The sequence below is a fragment of the Thunnus albacares genome, chromosome 23 (assembly GCF_914725855.1).
Source record: "Thunnus albacares chromosome 23, fThuAlb1.1, whole genome shotgun sequence".
NCBI lineage: Eukaryota > Metazoa > Chordata > Actinopteri > Scombriformes > Scombridae > Thunnus > Thunnus albacares.
Window position 1 is genome coordinate 13,079,706 of NC_058128.1, and position 26,063 is coordinate 13,105,768.

Genomic DNA, 26,063 nt, shown 5'->3' on the forward strand with positions numbered 1-26,063 from the left:
ATATTTTACAATGTCGACTTCTGTGACCCGTCATCACTCATCCATCAAGGATTCAAGTGACGTTTCTATACTACTGGAGCAAACTAATAACCCAAACATGAATGTGATTATCCTGCGTTACAGATATAAAGGGATATTAATGTGCATTAATATGTATATTTTAATTCCATATATCACTCTTTCATGTTTGTAAACCCCATAGTTGTGTTTTATCCATAACTATAATTAAAGGGGACTAACATGATCATAAAATGTTGCACTGAGTATAATTAATCTGAAATTAATATGTGAGCAACAGCAAATAATTACAGTATGTCTGCCCACCTGCTGTGCCTCTCTAGGTGCGTAAAGTGAATACAAATGTGATACCTCAGGTCTCTGTGTAAGACAGGGAGTGAACGTGTATTTATACCACCTGCAGTGATTAATTAATTGTCATTTTAGTGTGTGTGTGTGTGTGCGTGTGCGTGTGTGTGCGTGTAGATCTTCCAGGGGCGAGAGAGGAGTTCCTGCTGTGACAACCTGCTACACACACATATAATTTTCAAGCCAGTCGTGATTGACAATATCAGTTTATATGTGTAGAGTTGTTAGCAGCAGTGGGACGTAACTAAGTACATTTACTCAAGCGCTGTACTTATAGTAAGTACTTGTACTTTACTTGAGTTTTTCCATTTTGTGCTACTTTATACTACTGGTTATTCTATAGATAAAGGTTTTTCATTAGAAACATATGGTGAGTTTATAAAATACAATACATTTTGAAAGATTAAACCAGGAGTTCCCAACATGTCCCTTGTCACTTTTCAGATGTTTATGTGTTGTTTGCAGTTCAAGTCCTCAGATGGTTTCATTTTAATGACTGTTTAAGGCCTAAAGATGTTAAATAATCTAATATTTCGCCAAAAAAGCTGCAATTCAAAGACACAAATAAGAGGGGAAATTTGCGTAGAAGAAGTCTGTCTTTTCTTCTTTCCTGCCCCGTCATCTCACGACCCATGGTTGGGGCCTGACCCTTAGGTTGGGAACCACCTAAAATACATAACTGAATATACAGTAACGTAGTTCAAACTAGCTCCACCTCAACCAGCTTTTACAATAAAATGCTTCTTACACATTGATTTGATAATGTAATATAAGATGATGTAACCGTCACAGGGGCCATTTTTCTTCTACCTTTATGCTTTAAGTACATTTTGGTGGTAACACTTCTATACTTCTACTTAAAACATATTTTGAACGCACACTTTTTACATGTATTTGCATATTTTTAAAATTGTGGTATTGCTAAAGGATCTGAATATTTCTTCTATTACTTCTAGAAACAAGAAACAAGTCACTATAAACTTGCATATGAACACACACACTCTCACACACGTCCTGCACGCACACCTTTTCATGACATCACATACAAAAAAAAAAGGAGGCGTGTCTTTACTTAATGTTCATTTTTACTGATTGATTTCTGCAACATACAAACATTTTGGGGGTGTGTGTGTGTGTGTAAGGAGGGGGACGGGTGAGGGAGGGGACGGGAGGGACGGGGTGGGGGGGGGGTTTGTGGCTGAATAAGAGTCCCACAGGAGGCAATGAGCAAGCAGCAGCGAATCACATCGCTCACGCTCATGCCGCTAATGACGATTGGTGGAGAGGGGAAAGGGGAGGGCGGGTGGGCGGGCTCTCTCTTAAAGGCACAGGTGGGCTCTTTCTGAGATCGAGGCTAGTGTGCGTGTGTTGGGGGGGGGGGTGTTGGATAGATGAGCGTAGTTGTGGTGGATAAACAGAAAGAAATGGAGGCTGAGGGAAAAAAAATAAACAGATGAGAAATTATAAATAAAGTTTTAAAAAATGTCTCTTCTCAACATGTCTATTAGTCAGTTTATGAGCGTATTATATTACGTTACTTTGAACCACCAACAAGTTAGAGATGCATTAATAAAGCAAACCAATCTGTTGGCACGAAGACGTGTTGAAAGGACAAACTTTTAAAAATGAAGGAGGTAGAAATGATGGTGGGAGGGAGGAAGATGAAAGAGAGAAAACAGCAGGGGAAGTATGGAGGAAGTAAAAATAAGAGAAAAATAATGGGATGCTCTTTATCCAGAGAAGGAGATCCATCTCCATCTACATTAAAAGAGCAAGCTGAGAGACAGAGAGAAAGAAAATAAATGGAAAAGTAGCATATGGAGGAGAAATTTTAAAATAAAAAAAAGGGGGAGAGATGAAGAAAATATGTAAGAAAGAAGGAGAGAAACGGGGGCTGGGAGGGGAGCAGTGGACTTGTGACGCAACAAACAACCGCGTATACAAAAATAACTTTTAAAATACCATTTACAAAAAAAACGACCATTATTATTATTATTATCATCATCATCATTAATATTATTATTACAATCTTATTCGGAGCCCGTTGTAGCTATCTGAAAGGGGGCCGGCTGGCAGTCAACGCTTTTCTTCTGCCAACCAATTAAAACAAAACAAAACAAAAAAAAAAAGTTCAATCTTTTAAGCATGTAACTAAAACAAAACAAAAAAAGAAACCCTGAAATATTTGCCAGAAGCAAAAACAAAGGGCAGCAGAATAATTTACAGTTTGAAGGAAACATTGTGTAGGGGGGAGGAATCATCATCATGCACTGACTTTCTTACATCTTCTGTTAATAAGAATATTTAAGGAATAGCAACAAAAAAAAATCTGAAATATTATATACCTAAACTGCCCTGTACAGTTCTTTATCTTTATAAAACAATGCATATACTGTATAGTTATGGTAGCTAATGCAGGAGAAGTTAGCAGAGAACAATAAAAAAAAAAAAAAAAAAAAAATCAGGAGGAAACAGTAGTCCTGGGTCCCGAGCTGCTGTTGTCTTATGGGATCATTGTCTCACACGTACAGAAATATGTAAAGCACAGTTTGGCGGTCGGATGAGAAACCATACAAGTCAGATTTGTCGAGGAGGAGTCATTTTGTGAAACTAGACTTACTGTTGTGCCTCCTAGAGGGGTTTTCCCCTCACTTCTGTCAAGTCCCACAAGAGTTTCAGAAGTAAACAGATTGATAACATGAAAAAAAAAAACAAAAAAAAAACCCCGACTTGCATGGTTGTTCATCGGAGGGCCGACGGAGGAGAACAGAAAAGAAAGAGGAGGGACAGGTTTAAAACAACAGGACAGCGCAGAAATGAACCGAAGAGAAAAGCCAAATTAAGGAGGACTGTCATTGGCTGTCTTCTCTGAGAGGCAGACTAAGGCAGGCTCATGGTCCCAGCAGTGAGAGCCAGAGTCACAGAGCTGAGGCGTCTGGCCATTACTTAAAGTGTTTTTAATCTCTCATTAGACTGTGACTTGAAATGGACACAGTTAGGGAAAATTGCCTTTTAACATAACATGATGCAGCTGCCAAAATTTTCTGTAATTTTATTTTATCTTAATACTGAATATTTTTTACCTCCTCAAGCCTCTAGAAAAGTATTATGAGTTTGAGAAGGGAACAACACTCTTTGGTTGAGCTGCTTGCAACTTTTAGACATAAACAACCTGTAACAAGTTGAGATTGCTTCACTTTAAAAAGGGTCACAAGCCAAATATGTTGTATAGTTTCACCTTTTCCTGACACCATACATTTCAATTACACATGTCTTTGCATTCTGACGCCACAGAAAAATGACAACTTTACTATAAAGTCCACCGCTACAGATTCAGCATCTATTTAACAGCCACAGAGCAGGACTCTGGAGCCAATATGGCTGCTCATGACCACTAGAATGACCAAACTGCATCAATCTACGACTCTGGTAAAAAAAAAAAAAAAAAAAAAAAAAAAGGGGAGGTCAGCATAGAAATATAAAGTACTAGAGCAGACATTACTGCAGATAAGAGGTGAGAAACAGGTGAATGTCAGCTCTAGTCTTTCTGTCTCTATGCTGATCCTTAGTAATGTAGCACCAGCGCACAGAAAGAGGGAGAGAGAGACACAGAGATACAGTAAAAGAAAGAGAAAGAGAAAGAGAGAGAGAGAGAGAAAAAGAGAGAGAGAGAGAGCACCCGGGCAACCTGTACATACCCGACAGAAGAGGTTGCATCATGGGTAACAGATTATCTAGGTTCGCTTTGAAGATTGTTGTCGTCCAGTAGGAGCAAGCAGACACCTTCTGGGAGTTCAGTTAAACCTCAGGAAATCAGCTTCCCACAGTAGCTTTTCTGATTAAAGATAATTCCTGATTCATGATGAAAAAAAAAAGTTACTTTTTTTCTCATTTTGGTATGAAAGCTTTCTCCCTATTTATTTAAAGAGAACAACTTTACTAGAACTACATCCCCGTTCAATTCGTCTAAGAAGAAATATTCAGGATGTGTCTACGGAACATTTCCTAATTTACTCTTAAGTCACCAAAAACAGGGATAAAAACAAAACAAAACAGGAATTATCCTTCAATCATTAACAGGGAAATAAGCAGACTGATCCCAGGTCAGCGTCTAGAGAGGCCAAAACCTCAAGAACGTGGGCTTCGTTCCAAAAAGGAAAAGCCACTTGACCAGTAAGTGTTCTTCTGCTTTGCACAGTGGCACTTTGAAGGAGGGACTGAAGAGGAGGAAGAGGAGGAGGAGGAGGAAGAGGAGGAGGAGGAAGAAGAGGAGGAAGAGGAGAGGTGCTCAGTCTTGAGAACGTGTTGGCACAGAGTTACACAGAAAGTGTTTCTATGTAAAACTTTGCTGCCTGTGTAGCATCTATCAACTTGGTTTTGGACCAGCCAGGAGAGAGTCCATCTCTTGGCGAGGGAGGAGACTGTTGATGGACGGACAGACGGGTCGTTCCATCATGTCCACTCCAGGGGGGGGTCTCGAGGGCCTTTGGGCTGAATGCAGCGGTTACCGAACCCTGAAAGAAAGAAAGAAAGAAAGAAAGAAAGAAAAAGGCGTTCTTAGGCTGTTTTTTTTCCCTTTGAATTAAATAAATTAAATATATTTCCTCCCCAGAGGTGCCTTCAACACTTGCTTGGTCTTAAAACCATCAATCATTTTCTGCATATATGCAGCAAAAAGCTAAGTTTCAAACGCTGCAGATAAAATCAGCAAAAGCAACTCCATACTTTTAAAAAAAAGTGATGACATTAATAGAAACCATCTTTGTCAGCTAAGGTTTTTTTTCTTCTTTTTTGCAAGGTGACTGAAAAAAAAAAGCATTACTTGTGCAAATATTACTTGTGTCCCTTCAGAAGTGTTCAGTCACAGAAAAAAAAAAACAAAAGGTATATTCACTGATGTCCGAACATCCGACAGAGGTAAGAAAGCAGACTTACCCACCCAGGTCTGACTTGCTGTCTGTTGCCGTGGTGCCAGCAGATGCAGGGTCAGTTGGAGACATCTTCTTAACGCAGTCTGACACATCTACACAAACAAACACGCACAAACACACCACACAGGATGGAAATATTGTGTGAATATCAGTGGTTTAAGTGCTTAGCAGGTGTTGTATAATGGTGTTAGTGGTGTAAGATCTACTCAGAACGCAGAGGGAAGTCCCAATTCAGTTAAAACCATGATTATTACCAACTAGTTTGACTTGATTGCACTGAAAATACAAACGCTAGAGATAATTAGGTAATTTAATAATCAGGTTTGACTTCATATCTCTTCATGTTTTATCACATTACTGGCTGATAACACATGGTTATAAACAGTCAAATGCACAAACACCACAACACCCTCTTACATGAGGAATAAATACATTAAAATCACCAAAATTGACAACATTTTTTTGCTGCAAAGAAATTTGTCTATGTGCTTAGAAACTTGCACTTACATAGTTCATGACATTTAAAGTCTGGCTATCGGCGAGAATTTAAATGCAGGCTTTTTATTCTGTGTAAACGCTCCTATTGAGTTATATACACAGTGAGTAAAAAAATCATTACATAATTCAAGTCAAACAGTTATTTCCTTTCGATTATTCTGTGTCTGTCACACACACACACACACACACACACAGACACACACGTAGCCAAACTACTGAAGCAATAAATTGGCAGTAACCATCATCACACAATCCTCAAAGCACAGATAAGCACATGCTTTCATTGCACCTCTCTACAGACATGTTTGATCTTTTTTTTTTTTTCTCTTTTTCTGTATCTCTTTGCTTCACGCTACCGCTCACTCTTTTTCCTTTACAGCTGCCCTTCTGCTTGTCAGTCGTTTATCATGCGCCGGCTAATTTGTACAACACTGAAGGTCTGTTTCCTGCTCTCCTCTGCTCTGCCGACTAACTACACACATAAAGACGGGACGCGCAAGGACAAATGTTCAGAGACAAAGCAGGTGCCCCTACCTCTGCCTACACACACACAACACACAGATAAACAGACAAGACACAGGAAGTCAAGCGCAGGTAAACAACGACGTGTGTGTTCTTACCTTTGTGTGAACCGCTCCATTCGGCCGAAGCTGATGTCCTCACTTCCAAAGGGTCTGACGGAGAGAGCGAGAAACGAGCGGATTAGACGAAGAAAAAACATTTGAAGACAAATGAACATAAAGTTAAGACACATTAAGCACAAAGAGACACACATGCCCATCCGCTCGTCCTTTCAAACTCACTGTGTTTATAAAACATTTACACTTTTCTTCCTCATTCAGTCTCCTCCGTTAAACCAACCCTTTCCTCCGTTCCTCAGTCTCCATTTGGAGCCAAAGCTTTGCCTTCACATGATCCTCTTTGAACCAGAATCAGGCAGTGAAAACAGGTGAGCCCTCTTTGATCAAAACAGGATTTTAAAGCCTCAGAATATGGACTTAACTTACATTTACCCTTCATTAATGTTACTCTATACATGTATCTGTTTCTAAAATCCCTCCAAAAAGACAGTGACTAACAGTGGTAGCCTGATTCAAAGATTATCTTTACATAAAAAACCGCCTGTACTGGAGGTCTGAAATAGCCAATGGTGCCCTCTTGTGTTGTAAAATTGATAAAGCTTCTCATAAAAAAAAAAAAAAGAACTGAGGTCACTTTTAACACATCTGTCAAACTGTTTATCTCCTTTTCATCTCATGTGCTCTAATATTTTAACACTCTAAAAGAAAACAGCAGAAGACAACATGGAGGCCAAGTTATTAAAGAAAGACAGATACCTGCAATATGTGAATCCATCTGTGAGTTTGAAGTGAGGATGAGTGAGTGAGTCCCTACCTGCTAATACACTATAAAGGTACCAGATAAGATGAAATAGAAATTTATATTCCACCTGTTTCAGCTCATTTCAGAAGCTGCCGACTGTATCAAACAACCATTTTTTCCTCACATCACCATGCATTAATTTTCTCTCTGCAAAACAATACAGCACCTCACCAAGCAAACAAAACAATGACTGTGCTTGGATCGACTCCAGCTGTTTATAAATCACTGATCCATCCACCTTTTTAGGGAGCCGACCAGTAACACGGACCCGTGAAAAAACACCTGCGATGTATCCAGCAGGTGGCCCAGTCGTTGAGTCCGTGTCACTGGAAACACACACCTGTGAATCTCGACCAATGCAAAGACGCACCTGTGGCCAGTATGAAGGACTCAGGGGTTCTCTCGGGGAGGGGGGGAGGGGAGTCGTCGCTGTCCCAGCAGTCTGGGGTTAAAAGGTCAGAGGTCAAATGAGAAGCAATGTTAATTCACTGGCCGAGAAGAGAAGACAAAGAGATCGGCAAGTCAGGTGAGAGCGGGACAAAGAAAAGCTCAACAGATGAAACTCAGAACAAGTGTTTCCTCGATATCGAAGGATTCTTTGTGTTTATACTCAATGGTTCACAAAGTGATAAAAAAACTGCTTTGTTATAAAAAAATCTGTTTTGTCTCTTTGCTTCACATATTTAAAATAACATGGATGGGAAACATGGACAGATATTTGCCTGTTTTTTTGTCTTCTGTTATTTACAGTGACAGTTTATTTATGTTTATTTATGTTTGTTTATGTTTGTTATTTATGTTATGTTGTGTGCCTGTACTATTGGATCAGAAGTATCATTTTACTGAGGTGATTAGCTAATGCCAGGTAATGATTTAAGTACATAAGGTGGCATTCATCAGTAGCAAATCATAATAAAGAAAAATAAACAACATTATTATGTCTATTAAAAGTACTTAAAATATATTTATTTGTTGTATTCTTATCATCATTATTTTTGTTACTGCATTTGTGTTAATTGGTAAATCAGACACAAGCACACATATAAAACTATATATTGTTCATTATTTCTTCTTTCTATTACAAATCAATGCAAATGCTTAAAAAACTGCTTTTGCTGTTAAGTTTTAAAAGCATTTTATTAAATTTCTCAGTTGTTACATACATGTTTTGTTTTTCGTCTTTATTTTGTATTAATTCCTAATGTTCTGCATATTAGTTTCATATGATGCAATACTGTATCTGAATATGGTGACAATGAAGCCATTTGAATTTGAACTTTAAGATGCATTCACATGTGATGAGCCCTGATAAGCTGCATTTTGCATTTTCTTTTTTTTTCCCCCCCGATTGTTAAAAGTCCGTCAAGCTATTTTCAGTTATTCAAAGTGGAAAATGTTTATTACTCCTAACCAAATGTTATTAAAAGTATCAGTCATGATATCTGAAACAGATAAATGGATTTGCAGATGCAGAGTGCTGAGACGGCTATGACGAAGGAGGAGATCTGTACATCTGATTTCAGTTTCTTTGGGGGTTTTTTTTTTTTTTTTGAGGGACTTTTTGCTTTTTAATAAATGCGCAGTCTGTTTAAGTCGCAGGCCTGACAGATTGAGTTGCAGCTGAAATACTGATGCGTTCCAGACAGTCGCTGATTACATTTCCCTGCATTCTCCTGATCGTATCCTGTCTGAACTCTCCATCTCTGAGGGCAATACTGTCCATCTCCCAAGCTTTGAAAATCTGACACGGGTCATTACTATTAAGCTCCCGCTGCAGCATGTTAAGAGAAGGAAGAGATTCGAGGGGACATGTAATGAGGAAAAGATGATCTTGTTTTGACTTCCAGCTGCTTCAGACTTCAAGTATAACTGCTACTGTTAACCAAAGCCAGCGACTATAAACACTGGACATCTGACGTCTAAATAAAAATACGAGGATGTGCAATATCGACTGTGGCTTAGTGTTAACTACATAAACTGACTCAATTATCTCAGCCAGACACAACACTGCTACCAGCATATTTATGGGGTGTAACAATAAACTTTTATAAATCCGCTGTCCAGCTAAAAGGTTTCTGTTTAATGCAAGTTAATTGTCTAAGGAGTCGTTTACTAGTAATGAGCTTATTACAGAGCCTGAGATTGACTGTCTCTTTCTCACCGAGACCTAAAAGCCAGACCCCCTAATTATATTCTCTCTCATTCACTGAGGCGGGAATTTACTCTCTAAAGGGTTGAGATATTGCCCTTGGAGATTTATTTGCATTAGAGTACAACACAGTTATTAAATATGAGTCTAATTAACCGGCTGTGACAATTTATTGATCCTAACGTGTCTCGTCTTCAGTGATTTGAGTTTTTTTGACCTTTAAGTCATTCAGGCTGAGCGTGATGGTTGTTTCATAATGGGTGATTTTAATATACGGGATAATCTGTGATCATACACGGTTGACTTCCACCATTGTTGGGTCTTATTTAATAGTTGTAGCTAGAAGTCATCTTCTACCACCTCTGTGATAAAAAATATTTTAGATTCAGTGTCTGTAAAAGGTTCTTACTGTTATAATTTCTTCATTTGCAGCTGTGTGTTTTCTATACTGCATGTAAAACCCTTAAAAACACCTTAGATTAGTGTATTATTAGTGAAAAGACTTGCATCATTTGCATCATTTTTTAAACATTAGGCACCTGAACAGCATCTTAATGTTACCATAAATGATAAGGGCAAAAGTGCAGCTTCAAAGACAAACATTATAGAATAAAAAATTATTTTTTCAACACTGTTTATAACTTTTGATCATTGCCACAGGCTACTTGAACGTGTTTTACCAGTGTGACAAAAGTCTTACTAGCAAGATAATGATTATTATTAATAATTGAATGTGGAGTATTTAAAAATTAACTGTATTTTACTGTCATATTCTATTTTTTTTATCTGTTATCATATTTATTAGTTTTAAGATAAGAATTTTATTGATCCTAATGGAATATTTTAATATTATATCTGTATATTTGTAATGTTTTACATATTTAATCACAATTTTTACCTCAAACTTTTCATGCGTTGGTCTCCCATCATTTTACTGTTTATACTTGTATCTTATTAGTTTGTCACTGACTATAACCTGTACAAAATGTGCAATACAAATCAAGTTTGATTGATTCATTGATAGTGCAAATCAGTGAAACAAGCAGCCACCAGCTTTCTCTTGTCATTTCACAAGGCAGCGATTAGCTCAGAGCAACTCTTCAAAAAAGCAGTCATTAGATTCTTGCAAACTGATCAAATAGCAGCCATTAGCTTTTCAACATTAGCTTTTCAACATTAGCATTTTTTTTTTTTTTTTTTTAAACAAAGCGCTACCGCAGCCCAAAAACAAATAATATGCCAGAAAAGCCAAGCAGACCAAAACTCAAACTGCCACTGCAACCACTTCAGGACTGTGAGGTAAATATTTCTGCATTTGCTTTTAAATACTGGAAATACTTGAGGAGTGCATGATGTGTGATGTCAGACATTTAAAAGGGCTACAATAACATAGTAAGTGTTTAACGGGAACACTTAACATGGGAAAGAAATGTTTCTCAATGGGTTCTTCTGAAACAACTTCAGACATTTTGCTTTATTGTTCTTTGGCACAAGTTAGAAACATGTCAGATTAAACAGATTAAATCTAACTGAGCTGCCTTCTATAAACCTACGCACAAGTAAAATACAGTCTGTGTTATATCTAAACTAAAAGAGTGGCGACTCTTGTAGAATATACACTAGTTTTTCTTTCAAGTGCAGTGCTGACACACTGATTCATAATGCACCCTCATAGTTTCATCCAAATATTTAAAAATGCTGTTAAGTTCTTGCATCCAGAACTCATTCCAGATCAAAACAGTCCAAAGTCCAGAACAACACACTCCACGTCAGCTCCAATCACAGCAAGAATCAGATTTCAGAATCATCATGATTTTGAAATCAAAAGAGCAGAAGGGGGAGGGGGGGGGCGAGCTTGATCGTGACACCCCGGGAAGATTTAAAAAAAAACAAAAAAAAACACATCATTGCGATCATGACGGCGCAGCCAACACACAGCAAACAGTGTGACACTGCTCTGTTCAACCCAACGTGCACAAAAGGTGGCAAATGTGTATTTATCAGTGTCATGCAGTGTCGATCCTTCACCATCCAACATGCACACACGGATTCCTGCACGCACGCGCGCACGCACGCACACACACACACAACTGCGTTGAAACAACAACACACATAACAGGATTTCTTTCATTCCTTCTCCCGCTCAGCAAATCCGCTCGCTCGGATAAACACACACAAGCTGAAAGAGGAAGAGTAGAGTTGTTTTGACAGATGTTTGCCTGTTAACATTTGCAGCATTCCACACAAACCGACCAATTAGTCATACAGTCATGCTTTATGAGACTCACTGGAAACTATCTTGCTTTTTTTTTTTTTTTTCTAGTTATTTTTCTTGTCTTCCATGTCTCCAGTTTTTCTGTCTCTCGGTTTCTCTGTTTCTTCCTGCGTCTGACTTCACCCAGCAGTAAGAACGGTCTACAGTGCGTGTGTGCGTGTGTTGACAGATAAAACTTGTCATTACCATGTGGTCTGTCTGAGACCTCTGTCTCCTTACTGACCCAGAAAATGACTCTACTGTGTGGTTTCCCTTTGCCTGTGAGTGTGGATCATAATAAAGACGGGTTGTCAGACTTACACTTAGTGCTTTCAACAGTGTTTTAGTGAAAAGAACTCATCAGACGTGAGCTGGACTGAACTGCAGAGTTGAATGTTTAGTTTGGATCATTTCCGGGTCCACTTAAATTAATCATGACTGCTGTCTAAACTTGATCCATTTAGTTCAACTGGATGTCTATTTATCTGACTACTTTTATAGTTAATTTGTTGGCTTCTCTGTTAACTTGCTAAGTGATTCTGTCAGGAGAGAATTAGATCCAGTCATTCAATTAAAGAGCAACGGCTGAAGCTGATTGACATACTTGCTGTGGGTGACGGAGAGCTCTGCCCTGCGATCGACATGGGCGACACCTTCCTGACCGGCTGGTGGTCTCCGTGGTGAGAGGACGAAGTAACCATGGCTGTCGCCGTGGATACATTAGTACGACAACCCTCCCTTCCTCCAAACATCTCTCCATCCCCCTCTTCGTCCGAGTTATCAGAGTGCAGGGGGTTGGTGAAACTCAGGGCAGTCCTAACAGGAGTGGAGGAGGAGGAGGAAGAGGAGGAGGAGAGGTGGGAGGAGGAGGAGGAAGATGGGGCGACGCGGTCTGACGAGGAAGAGGAGGAGGAGGTCTTTGGGAAGTGTTTTTCGGGGCTGTTGCACGGTTGAGCCCACGCTGCGTGGCCGGCCTTCGGCTCCGCTCTCTCCCCTGCGTGCGCGTCGCCCTTCTCGCTCTTCACAGGGAGGTGGTTTGGTCTGGCTAGGACGCCTCCATCCGCTTGACCATCCCCGCATCCACCTGCTCCGCCCTCCGTGCCCGAGTCCTCCGACAGCGAGGAGCTAGACGTCAGCAGGGATTGGCCCGAGCGGGCCTTGAAGGCGTGGCCTCTTTGCAGCATGGCCGCACTGTTGGTTGAACCGCTGCCCACTCCGCCCGCTACTCCCATAGAGGAGGAAGTGTCAAAGCTACGAGGTCCTTCCTGCAACGGCACCTTTTTAATCTCAATGCTCAGCTTCCTCTCGATCCGAGGAGCACCGGAACATTCAACGACTGGCGAGAGGGGGGAGGAGGGAGTCTGGGTCTGGCTTTGGCCCGATTCTGACTTTGTGGATGTTGAAGATAATTTGTTGTTATAGTTGTCATTAAGATCTAGGTTTGAGACCTGGGTCTGCTGTTTTCGACTTAGCAGATCTTGGTCTTTTTGTTCTGAGGGACTGGTCTGCGTGTTTGGACTGGGCTCTGACTGGTTCTGCTGCTTGTCAATGTCTTGATTCTGAAAAGAAAGGAAGTGAAGAAACAAAGCATGAAAGACCCTTCTGAAAAAATGCAGCAAAATCTTCCACATACTTTCAGTGTTGGAACATGCATGAATGGGAGCCAGAGGAAGAGCTTGTGAGAAAAATGTATGAAATTCTCTAGAAATATAACTAAGATTCCCAGATTAAACATATAAAAGGCCTTATGTAAGCTGTTTCCACATAATGCATGCAAACAAGTCTACTGATAATGAACATCTACCATATTTTTCAGTAATTGCTCACAAACACCCCCCCCCCCAGAAATATCTAATATTGTCCCTAACAGAAGAAACATGCAGATCAATTAAGATTTCCTACAGTTCCTAGTAAACGCTATGGTTAAATCAAATATATAAAATTTATTTCTAACAATCTACAATAATCTTGATGGCCAAGTGGACTGAGGCCCAAATAACAAGTCAGGGACTTTAATTGCATGTCATGCCGCTCTCTATCCCCCTACTTCCTTTCAACCTGTCAAATACCTAAAAAAGGTAAACTCTAACATACCCAACAGGTTTTACAAGTCCAAATACCAAACATACAACATGAAAAAACTGTTTTTTTTCCACAACACCTCCAGTGAATCAGCATTTTTGCACAAAAATACACATTTATACAACAAACTTGATATACTGTAAATAGATTCTGCAATCATACAACTTTAATATTTCCACTGTATCTGTACCTTTGTCACATTATGTTGTGCAGTAGCCAGGACGTGTATGACAGGTTTGGGGTGGTAGCGGTCGTTGTCCTGCCGTACGTTGGTGACAGTGGGGAAGGCTGAGGGGGGAGACGGGGTCAGAATGGGGGGTACGGGGTGAGGCTCCGGGGGCTGGAGTATCTCTTCCTTGACATCACCTTCTACCTGGGTACTAAAGAGAAAGAGACAAAGAGAGCAAACAAGATTAACAGCAAAGAAAGAGACTAAACCAGACAATACTTTCACTGTGTGGAGAGTACACACTCTGAGACACGTTTTTGGTGTTCTTTAATAAGACATCTCACTTCCTCTGAGCCCAAAATGTAACAGAGGCAGTATAATTAAAAACACCACACTCATAGCCAGAATTGCACTTATAACCGTGAGAAAAATCCATTCATGTACAGCCAAACAAACCCTTCTTTTATGCTATTATGCTTTTTGAAAGTTGAAGTACGTCTGAAGGTGCCTTAAACAGAAGTTTTGCTTAAACAGAAGAAGACTGTGGTTCAGGCTATTAAGAAAAGAAAATGATGAAAAGGCAAGAATTTCATCATAGGGGTCAGACAACCTCCAGACATTTTGGACATCCATGTTTAAATGATTCTCCATCTAAAAAAAAAAAGAATGATGAAACTCAGATATGACACTAACTACATATGAAATAAAGTGAGCTTCATATATGAATGAAACTAAAAGGCAGTGTCTGTCCACTAGGTGGCACAATTTTTTAAAAAAAAAGATAGCACACACTCACAGTACAAATTACAGTACATGTCCTCAGATGTCTTCCACTGTCAGACAGCTCTCGCCCATATTTTGTGGATTTAAGGTTGACATGATGAACTGAAAACAGACTCTGAATCACTACTACAGAGTTTATCCCTCTATATGAATTGTACTGTATACTGTGTTTAATGTTTCTGGAAATGCAATGCAGAGTCTAAGATAGATTTCCATACAGGACATCAACAATGTGCTATATTTTTTTTATTTTATTGTGTTCTCTAGCAGCTTCATTTCACATATAATCATTCATCACCATTCAAGAAAGAAAGAGTGATTTCTATTGTATTTTACTGTGGTCAACAAAAGTTTTCCACATATTCTGTAGAGCATTGTGTACTTTGGTAATGTGCTTATAAGCTTCACAGCTATAAACAGTGTAGGTGTGTGAATTTTACACAGGATATTGAGGTTATCATCGAGCTCGCCTCACATATGGAAAGTTATACTTAAAGATATTGTTCCACTGCACAGAACATACATTTGCTTATACATGAAAATAAGTACACACACACACACACACACACACACACACACACACAAAACCAGTGAAAGGATGTGGTGATGTGCTAAATCAAGAGCACATGACTGAACGAAGAGCTAGCCTAAGACTGCACATGATGCTGTGTGTGTGTGTGTGTGTGTGTGTGTGTGTGTGGATCAAAGATAGACTGATAGAAAGTCAGACACACAGAGAGAAGTTGCAAGTTAGAAGTAGGGGATTTCCTTTTCTTAAGTAACTTTGGTGTTGCAGCCGCACAGTAAAAGGCTTCCTCATAAAGCCTCAACATCACAGTTCAGCGTCTATTAGCTGCTACTCTTCTATAAATCTATGCTGTCCATTTTGTAAATTAATTTTAAAATTTTGAGTAATTTTGGAATAAAATGTGGCAAAGGCATTTTGAGTATACTAATAATAAGTAACCACGCAACGAGGATGGGACGCGACTCTACCACACGATCAGTGAGGCTACGAAAGATATGAAGGACAGAGGTTTCCCGGTTAAGGTTAGACCCTCACGACAGGATCGAGTCGAGCGAATGAATCACCAAGCACGGTGCACGGCAGGAAAAAGACGGTCAGAGGAGAGCTGACATCAGAGGGAAGCTCTAGGTTTACAGAAGTCGTTAAAAAAAAACAAGACGAAAATAACTCATATGAAAGCCCACACATATGTTAACATATTCAATCCAGAAAAATCTATCATTCTTTACCTTCTTCACCTTTAGACAGGAGAAATTAACAATACAATGTAAGACAAAAACACTTGAAGGTGTCTGGTGGTATTTCCTTTTCTTCCACCAATCTCTTGGATAGACAAACAAACAACAGTTTTCTATCTGTTTTCCTTGAAATAAGAGCTGTAAAAATAAGTCGGAGGTTGAAAATACAAAATATTTATGATGGACAAATACATTTTATGCACTAAGCTGCTAGAGAGGGCCCAACTTTTATATATTAGGCTTTCACTCCAAAGCCAGAGGTGTGTTCTGGCCAGTTAAAGTTAAAGGTCGATCTACAGAAACGTTCACCTTTGAAGCTATAGTTTGGCAGATGATGGGTGAGTGAGTTGAGCTGAGTGTTGACAGTTATATCAGTTCATGGTATTATTTCTATGTTCTACCAGAGAGATTGTTTGTGGCAGATTTTTTTTTTTTTTTGACAGTTTGAGTTCTCTTCTTACAGAAAAGATGACAGATGAAAAGCTCAGGATAGTTCCCTTCAATGTCAACGGTAAACATAATCCCATAAAACACAGCAAGATACTTTCCAAAATGAAAAAAGAGAAGGCGCATATTGTATATTTACAAGAAACACGTTTAAATGATGAAGAGATAGATAGAAATAGGCTTCACAATCTAATCATAAACAGAGGGTTGCCATCATGATTTCCAATAAGATTTCCTTTGAACAGACATATGAACATTACAAAAAAGGAAGGCAGATTTATCCTGAAATCACCCTACTTAACATTTATGCTCCACAAAAAGTATTGACAGATATTTAAACGGGTATATTGCTGGCAGCAGGGACCAAAAGATGGATGATGCACGTTGAAACAACCATAAACAACTGGACAGATGTGACGATGGAGATTTACATGATGGAAAAGGTAACTTTCTCTTTAAACTTAAAGATAGACATCTTCATACAACACTGGGAAAATGGGTTTTTTTCATAGTTATCCCTTGAAAATGTAAAGAAATAGTCTATGAGTCATTCTAAATGAAAACAAGGCTGAGAGAGTAATTTATTTTGTACAAGATACTTTTTCTACTTTTTTTTTTTAATCTTGGCTTTGAAAATGTACCTCATGCTTTCTCATTGCTCTTATATCCATTTGTATTGCCTGTGGATGTAATAACGATGCACTTAGACATAAAAAAATCTAATTAAAAAAAAAAGAACAGACAAATTACCCATGAGAGCAACTATACTCTCAATGTTGTCCTCAATGTCATCTTCATTGCCTGAGCAAGCAAAAGATATATTTAACAATAACACAGATGATTCTCACTGATGCTGGTTGTTACCATGGGGATATGAATCATTCAGATGAGTTTATTCAAGCCTTGTGTCCTTCTGAGATAAGATAAGATGAAACTTTAATGATTCCTGAGGGGAAGCTGGGCTGTTACAGGAGCAAACACTAATAAGTCACAGTAAAACAAATAAAGACGAGCATAAATGAAACTGAGCTTAGAGGCACAAAACACAAACTGAGAAACCGCATCGCTAGAACATACATGGAGAATGAAGTAAATATGTATTAAAATATTATGAGGGTTTACATCAAGCGAATAAAGACGTAGTTTCCCCTGAAGGGTAAAAAAAACATTCTGTTTTATCTGTAGAGAGAAAAAAAAGCCAAAAGTATGTTGTGCTGAAAATATAAAAGATTAAAAAAAAGATTGTTTTGTTGCCTCTTTCTTGCAATTTCCTCTGGTTATAGTAGTTTAATTGTATTAGCTGCTCTGGAGGTACACTGTGTAAAATATTTCTGCGGTTTGAGTCCATTTTTTTCTTAAAGTTGTAAAAAGCATTTACATGCAAAAGACAAGATCTCTAACAATCTACTTTAACCCTGGAGCATAAAAAGACTAAAAACCATCCATACTGTTGGTAACACAGTTAGAGCTAACCTTGGCCAACATTATGCACACTTATACACACACACACACACACGCAACTTACACACCCACACATACACACATGCATGCAGACTCACCAAAGTCATGAAATTTATGCGCTAGCACCACCCACACTCACAAATAAAACACAGAAACTCAAACACACAAGGCGAGCGAGCTGTGTCCTCCACATATGTACTCCAGAGGGAAGATGCTGCATTTTTAATCAGTGTGTTGGTTCGCAGTGGGTACCTGCGTGCATTCATAGGAGGCGGGATGCGCTAGAAGGGGATAGAGCTTAAAAGTGAAACTTCCTGATTTCGAGTTCTGCTGCGGAAAGATTCGCACAGATGACTACGCCAAAGTAGGCCGCTCAGGCAAACCACAATGATATAGATCACTGTCTATTCAAATGTGTATTTCAGGCTTCTAGATAAGATGATTATCTATTTGGTTGTCTGCTAATGATGAGAATGAACTTGAAATGCTCACAAGCACTGCAAAAGGGGTGTCAAATCAAACAATAAGGTGTCAGGCGCCTCTGTTGGAGAGCAGAACCTCCTCAGCCTAGAAATAACACTCGAAAACTACCGGCTTAATATTTTAAATGTTGTACAACAAGCTTCCGTTTACCTTAATGTCCTCACATTGATAACAGTACTGCCGATTTAGCTTGATCAGTATGGATTTTGTCAAAACTTGTGGTGTGGAAGAACAGTCACCTTGAAATTGTTAATAACTGTTGAATTGTGGTCTGACTAGGACCAAAATGGCAGATAGGGCCGGGTGTAAATAAACATTTTCAGAAGTGACTTTTAGGTAAAAAATGCAAAAATAATACTTTTCTGAAACCTTACTACGAGTGATATGAACACACTTCAACAAAACCCTTGTTTTAACAATGTACAATGTTATGACTTAGATCAGGAAATATGTTATCATCCATTAAAAATCTGGGCAAATATTCCATGCCAGATTTCATCACTTGATGGTTTTTGATTATGGAGATGCTACAGGCAGATTCTGGTATCAAGGTTGATGTCCAGCCACAATGGTATGTGGAGGATATGACTCTTCAGGGTGCGGCTGTGAGTGTGTGTGAAAGTCGTGACTCAGTATCTACAGCTTGACTTTGATGTCAGCCTCATCTGAGTTTCTGCAGAATTTCTCACAATCACACCACTTAAGTCACCCAGGGGGGGGAGTGTGGCCGGCAGAATGTGGACTATGTTGGTAAAAATAGCTCTTACCATCACTAAAATAGTCTCAGGCTCAAACTAGGCCTTCGACGTTACTTCTTTAAGAAACTGAGGGATGACAAGGAGAAAGAGAGAGACACAGAAAAGACTCACAGACAAAGACAAGAGTAGAAAGAGAGGAATCCATTTATTACTGACAGTCGCGCTCTATCCATCTTCTGGGGACACTTCCTATTTTGGCAGCATTTCCGAGTTCAAATTTGTATGTTTAACCTCAAACAGGAAAGAAACTTTTTTCAGTAAACAGATCACTTGCAGCTACCTCCCAAAATTAGGACTTCTGAAAAATGTTTGCTTTCCCATCGAACCGGCTGCTGCAATAGACAAATTCAGGAAGCCAAAGGCTCGATAATTTTAGCGCAGTAAGAGAACTCAAAGGTCATGTTAGGGATGATAAATGATTTTTCTGTACCACTGGTCACACAAGTTAACTTATTACTGAGGTACAGAAGTGGCCTTAAAATTAAATGAAGATTAATCCTGAGTAAAGAAAGAAAAAAAGGGCAATGATTCACACACACAGACACAAAAATGCTGCCAACCTGGCCATTTTTAGACAATGTAGTTGGAAAAGGCTCCCAGCAACAGGTAATTAAGTAAAACAGTGTCTCCTGGCAACAGGATGTCCCCTGTGACATTAAAGCAACAGTGCTGAGGCAACTTCTTTGAGCAATGGCATCTACCGAAGCTTCTTTAAAAAGTTGTGCTGTGTATGTATTGTAGCGTTAATGGGAGTGGGGGGAGGAGGGAGGGAGGGGAGGACAGTGCCGTCTGTGGGTAGATAATATGAGTGAACGAGGGACTGGAGATGAACTGGCTGAGAGAAAGTGGAGCACAACCCCTGCTGGGCACATACAGCAAAATTAAAATGAGAGGAGAGGGAGAAGACGGGAGCACAGAGGAGCAACTCCCGCTTATCAGACAGTAGAGAGAAGCGAGAAGAGAGAGAAAGGAGCAGGAAAAATGCTGAAGAAAGACATATAAAGGAAGAGAAGGCATGCATGTGTGCATACGAGCCCGTATGTGTTTTAAAATCATACGCCTGCATGTGCGTAAAAGCGTTTGTTCTCACAGAGGAGGGAGATGTAAGATGTAGCAGTTCTACTTAAACTAGCCTAAGGTTGTGGCGTGTTCAACACAATGTAGTGTTGCAGACTATTGCAAAGTGTTGCAAAATGATCTATAAATACAGCTGCTCCTCAGGCCACAACAGTTGTTAACAGCAAAACAGAAGTTAACTTCAGTAAAGTGGAGGCCCGAGTGTATCTGTGGGCTGACAGGGAACACATGTTTCACAAAGCTCTGGTTGGTTTGGGGTGAAAAGAACGCCCGCTACTTCTTTTTGGATATGTTTTGATTGTGTTACTTCTTTTTTTTTTTTTTTCCTTTCTTTTTTTCCTGCCATCCTCCTACAAAACACAACACCCACTGTGTTCAGTGACGGGCCACTTCACACCTACTGCTCACTTCTGTGTGAGTCTGTTCATTCATCTGTGTGGAGGTTGAGAGCGGATCATTATATTCTTCAGCTGCATTCATTTTGCAAGTGACGAGTGATTTCTGATAACTCCGGGAAAGCAGATCTGAACTTAAAAAGGCTCGGATAGAGAAACGTTTTGTGAGGACAAAAAATACTATCAAAAGAGAAAACGTGTCTTACCTGCGTATGCGAGGAGGTTTTGGAGGGGGTGTGTCCCATCTCTCGTCGTCTGACTGGTGGGCCGCTTTGACTGGACTACTTTCATCCTGGACACACATGCAAACAAAGATTACACTACATTTTGGAGGGAAATATTATACTTTTTATTACACTACATTAATATAACAGCTGTAGCGACTTATTACTTTGCAGATTAAGATTTTTTACATATAAAACGTGATCAGTTTACAGATTGGACACATGTGTCCAAATTAACATTGACGTGTGTTTTTCTTGTTGTTATCATTCCTTTTGTTCATACTGACCATGAAGAGATCCCATAATACCCTTTCATTGTTGGTGATGAGGGACAAAATCCACAGTCCTCTTTCATGCAAAAATGTATTTAAAAGTTTATTTGAAGATAATTTGAGGGTTCAGCTGTCCAAATTAATCAAATATTATCAATATCTTTCAAAGTTACAGTCTTTTTAGTGCCAAATTCCCTCTTTTTGTTACGATCTTTCCACTGCAGCTGAACAAGAAAACACTGTCCATCAAGACACAAAGAGGGACATTTTTTACTGAAAAGACTGTAACTGTGGAAGATATCCACTTTATTTGACTAACAAAGCCTCATACTGTATTAGCTTCAGAAAAAAAAACTTTTAAATACATTTTTGCTTAAAATGAGGACTGTGGATTTTGCCCTCCATCACTTACATTGTAAGTGCATTATGAAGGGATCCCTTAACGGTCAGTATGAACAGGAGGAATAATTACAGCAAGAAAAACCTGTTTCAGTGTTCACTCAGGCACCTGACTGTTGTTTTAAGACAGACTTGAAAAATTGTGAACCTGTCCTTTAAGTATATGATCTGAATACTTTTCCCCATCACTGATTTTAGGACACGTAAACATTTTACTTCCATAATTTAAGGATATTCTGTGTTTAATTGTTTTGTGGAACTTCTGAGTCTGCTCTATTGTGGCCTGGAAAGTTCTTCCATCTCACATTGACATCTGAAATGAACACACCTGAGCTGCAGTGAGTGTTCTGGTATTTGCAGGGCAGTCTGACAGCATTCCAAATGTGATTTAGTTTGGCGTGTTCAGCCAGTCTAAGAGCATTTAAATGTGTGTGTGTGTGCAGAAAGACACATTTTGTCCTGCTAGCCAGAATGAACCTTGATAACTGGCAAATAATCTATATGACTTCAGCATACGCACTATTAGCTTTGCAAAATTTTGAAGTAGCTTGACTTCATTACCCAAAAGTCAATTTCAGCGCTCATTGTCACTGGAGTTTTTATGAATGCTGTTGAAATATAAAGTACTTTTATCTCTAACTACTCTCTGCTATCTCTCCTCCTCTGGATGATTCAGAGGTAGAAAGTTGCTGAAATTGTTCCTGAAATAAGCCCTCCTCCTCCCTACTAATTTTCTTTCTCTTCCTCTCACCTCCTGTCTTCCTCCTCCTCATCCTATCCTCTCTTCCCGCGTGACTCATTAATTTGACTCTCTCTCCGCTCTGATAATGAGAAGACGACAGGACAACTCCAGCCGTCATAAAGTCATGACAGCTGGGCCAAATCAGCTCTGTGTACGTGAGTACGTGAGGAACTAACTTGAGTATAAGACAGAAGATTACATTACATCGCGGTTGGCTGTTCACTGTACGTATGACTGTGTGTGTTGTGAGAAGTAATTCGGTAGGAATACTTCTCGCAAACAATGACGGCTGCGTGCGAGCAGAGAAACAAGTGTGGGATGCGTGTATGTGTAGGCTTATTGTTCGTACTGCCATTGAGAGCACCTATGTGGGTGTTTCAGTCACTAACAATGGCTGACTGGACATGAGTCAATGTGTGTATGGACTGAGTCAGTAAAGCAAACTGATAATGTTTTGAAAACCAAATGTGTGTGTGAGAGAGTCCAGTGTGCTCTTGAACTTTGTAAGATAATGATAAGTTTATAATCAGCAGCAACAAACTTGTGCTGGAGTTGTTGTGTTCCTCACAATACACACCACACCTACTCTTAGCAAATGATTAATAACACAAAGCTGAAAATTAGTAATATGATTTTTAAAGGCTGGTACAGCAGGTTTCCATCAGTGAGTTACTGAAAGATATTTTAGGGATTTTAGGTCAAAGTTTTTTCCCAGTACAGTACTGTAAATATGCGATTGCGTGTGTTCGTGTGACCGTCTGCAGCGAGGGTCCCCCCTTCCCTACGGATGCGTGTGTCTATTCTCAGACTCAAAGTGCATTATGGGAGAGGGGTGATGTCATCAGAGCTTCCTAAGCAGGAAGTCAGCTCCTGGATTACGGCCAATTCGCCCTCTCATCGTCTCTCTGTGTCCTCAGTCTTTAGGTTTTTTCAGTTGTTCCACAGTGTCTCATTCATTCCTCTTTCCTCAGGCTTTCTGTCTTTTATCTTCACATCTTCACATATCTACATAACAGTGTTGGGAAGTAGCGGTGCGACATGTATTACTAGTTTAACTACATTTTATGGTAGCGGAAGGGTAGCAATGTGGTTTTTTTAAAATCATGCTTGCTACTGGAAACGTTACTCAAAAATGATTGAAATGTTGCTCCTCCACCTTAGCTGATCTCGCACCCCCAACTCCCCATATTATGTTTCAGGAGAGAATCAATCAAGCAGGCTGGTTTGACTGTACAGAGCGGGAAAAAAAAGTAGGACTGACACTTGACTGGTCCATTCTGTCTTTAAATTACTTAATAGTAATATAATAGTAATATTGCCTTTCTTAATTATATTAATCCAGTATATTAATACCAGTACATTTTTCCTGTAACACTTGATGTGAACTAGCTTCAGTGTGTTGAGTTAGTTTTTCTGTGTAGCTTGCTACATTCAACATTGTGGTGTTACTGTAGTTGAACTACTTCCAATGAAGAGTAGCTTATAGCTTCAGTAGCTACAGTTTCAACACTTCTACATAATGACATGATACGATGTGAAGGAGCTGTGTATCAGGGATCTGTCTGTCACCTGCAAGCTTCCAACACCCGATTCAATTTCAGCTAAACCGAGATAATTGAACTGATTGGACCGGGGGAGCACTGCAGTTAATGTTAAAATAGTCCAGTATGGACTTTGATCATAAGCAGGGGGGCGAATGTTTCTGAATATGTTGTTTTTGTCACATGCATAAACTTTCTGGCTTGATTGGACTTCTAGGGCGAGGGCAGGAGCAACAGGGACAATTAGAGACACGACTCATATGGTGTGGGTGTGGGTGTGTTTGTTAAGAGTTACATGGGGCAATATAGGATAGTGAAAAGTAAATTAGAATGAGGGCAGTGATGACTGACAGTGCAAAGCTTTTTTTCAAGCTCTTTTAAATAGGTCTTACTGTATACAGTCCTCTGAGACCACTGTAGAGGAGGATCTCTCCCTCTTTTTGGCACAAACTCTACTTTAACTGTGTGAGGAGCAAAGTTTTCTGAAGGTTTGTCTTCTCTCTCCTCTATTCCTCCTACCCTCTCCCTCCCCTGTGACTAATTATTTGTGTTTTTTTCCCTCTCCGAGTGTGTTACTCAGCGACATCCTGTCTTTCTTTAACACCAGACAGCATGTGCAATGTGTGTGTGTGTGTGTGTGCGCGTTTTTGTGTGTGTGCGTGTCATACCATGCCATCGTGTATCTGCGTGTTGGTGGGACTCTCCAGTAGCTGCAGTTGTTTCTGAAAAAGCTGAGCGATCGCTCTATGGACTAACTCATACTGCTCCTAGAGAGAGTAAGACAAAGACAGAGAGAGAGAGAGATAAAGAGAGAAATGTGATGAGACAGGGAAGGGAGAGGAGAAAAGTGTTGCAAAAAGCCAGAGAGAGGGGGGAAATGAGGTGAAGGAGAAGAAAAGAGAAAAAGGCTTCAGCAAATCGATACAGAAGCAAAAACATTTTCTGTCTGTACTCAAAAACATCCACTTACAAGGAAATACAACCTGTGTGAAAACAATGAAACAGTCTTGACTGATGAACAGTGATGTAATCTCATTACTTTCCCCTGGTTGCAAAAAGCGTACAGCACTACATTTTTAAAAATTACATTACAGTTTCCGGTTTTAAAACGACTTTACTTCTGTTAAAAATAAAATTCCCTATAATTCAGGTGCGAGACACTGAATGACAACTGTCAGACTGTGTGTGGGAGGAAAAAACATAAAAGGTTTCAAAAACATCAAAGGAGGCTGTTGTTAATTGAATTTACAGCACTTAAAGAACATGACTAGAATACATGTTCAGCTGAGAATCACTTGACACCCGTGTCAAAATTGTAGCAAAACAACCCTATCCAGTTACAAATAATGATGGGAATGTGTCAGCCTCTGCTAAACAGGCTACGATCTATTATCAACCAGGTGTGTGGTAACACAGGAAAGAAGAGACGTGTGGTAGGAAACTTGGAGGAAATGTTGCTTATCTGCTACAATAGAATCACTGTCTTATTACTCTCACAAAACCCTAAGAGAGTAATGATTAACTTCCCAAAGACTGCTGCATTACATCAGAAATACACTTACAGAAAGTCACTGCAGCTAATGCAATGCAAACAATATAAATTGTAAACAATAAATTCACAACCTTTCAGAAAGCTTAAAATGGCTTAAATGTTTGATTATATATTTCCTAAAACATGCATGTCTGTGAAATGCTTTTATTAAAGTATATGTACACCCATAAATATCCTTATAAGTTTATTAATTATTAAACAGCTTATTTGAAAAACCAGGTATAAGGATAGTTAAGCACAAAAAACATCACACAATATTGACACCCTCCCTTGTTCCTTGTGTGCACTGCAGGCATGAAAAAATCTGACTGCAGCAACACTTTCGGGTTTAAATTACACCCAATTAATCGGAGGGCTTAAATAGATCACACATCTGTATGAATGCATAATACAGTTCTGTGTGTAAAAGAAAAGACAAATTAAACCTGAAAAAAACAAACCTTGGTCTGGACAGCGGAGTGTCGCTGCGTCCTCATTTCTTGGATCAACCGGAAAACGTTAAAATCTTCTGGAATTTTCTATAAAAGCACAAAATACGACGAAAGGGCTCATTCTCAGTTGAACGGTAACATGATTTGTACAGGTAAATGTGTGTTTGAGGTATGTGTAGTAGAGCGCGTGTGTGTTCACATACCCCAGCTTTGAGGAGGTTCCACGTGTAGTCGATAGCACAGATAGCACCCGTCCTCCCACAGCCTGCACTGTACAGTCACAGGCATACAGGTTAGGTTCAACAGAAGCAAACGTGTAAAGACGCAAACACACGTCTCATCGCAAACATAAATCCGTAAAGAAACATCTCTATGTCAAATACCAACTCTGATTTCTTGA

At 39.5% G+C, this 26,063-nt stretch overlaps 1 protein-coding gene across 3 annotated transcripts in view; it reads right to left on the reverse strand.

The window, feature by feature from the left end:
* Nucleotides 1-1,439: 1,439 nt before the first annotated feature.
* ptpn12 (protein tyrosine phosphatase non-receptor type 12) overlaps nt 1,440-26,063 on the reverse strand; it is a 50,618-nt gene continuing 25,994 nt past the window's right edge. Inside the window, exons 9-18 of one of the 3 annotated variants that reach the window (XM_044342971.1) lie at nt 25,867-25,933; nt 25,673-25,750; nt 24,349-24,447; nt 20,709-20,794; nt 13,854-14,043; nt 12,186-13,140; nt 7,549-7,620; nt 6,416-6,469; nt 5,306-5,389; nt 1,440-4,880 (exon numbers count right to left, since the gene is read on the reverse strand). In XM_044342971.1, coding sequence (XP_044198906.1) covers nt 4,819-4,880; nt 5,306-5,389; nt 6,416-6,469; nt 7,549-7,620; nt 12,186-13,140; nt 13,854-14,043; nt 20,709-20,794; nt 24,349-24,447; nt 25,673-25,750; nt 25,867-25,933 — 1,747 coding nt within the window. In that variant the 3' untranslated portion in view covers nt 1,440-4,818. Of the gene's footprint in view, nt 4,881-5,301; nt 5,390-6,415; nt 6,470-7,548; nt 7,621-12,185; nt 13,141-13,853; nt 14,044-20,708; nt 20,795-24,348; nt 24,448-25,672; nt 25,751-25,866; nt 25,934-26,063 lie in introns of all 3 variants that reach the window. The other 2 variants (XM_044342972.1, XM_044342973.1) reach the window with 2 other exon arrangements.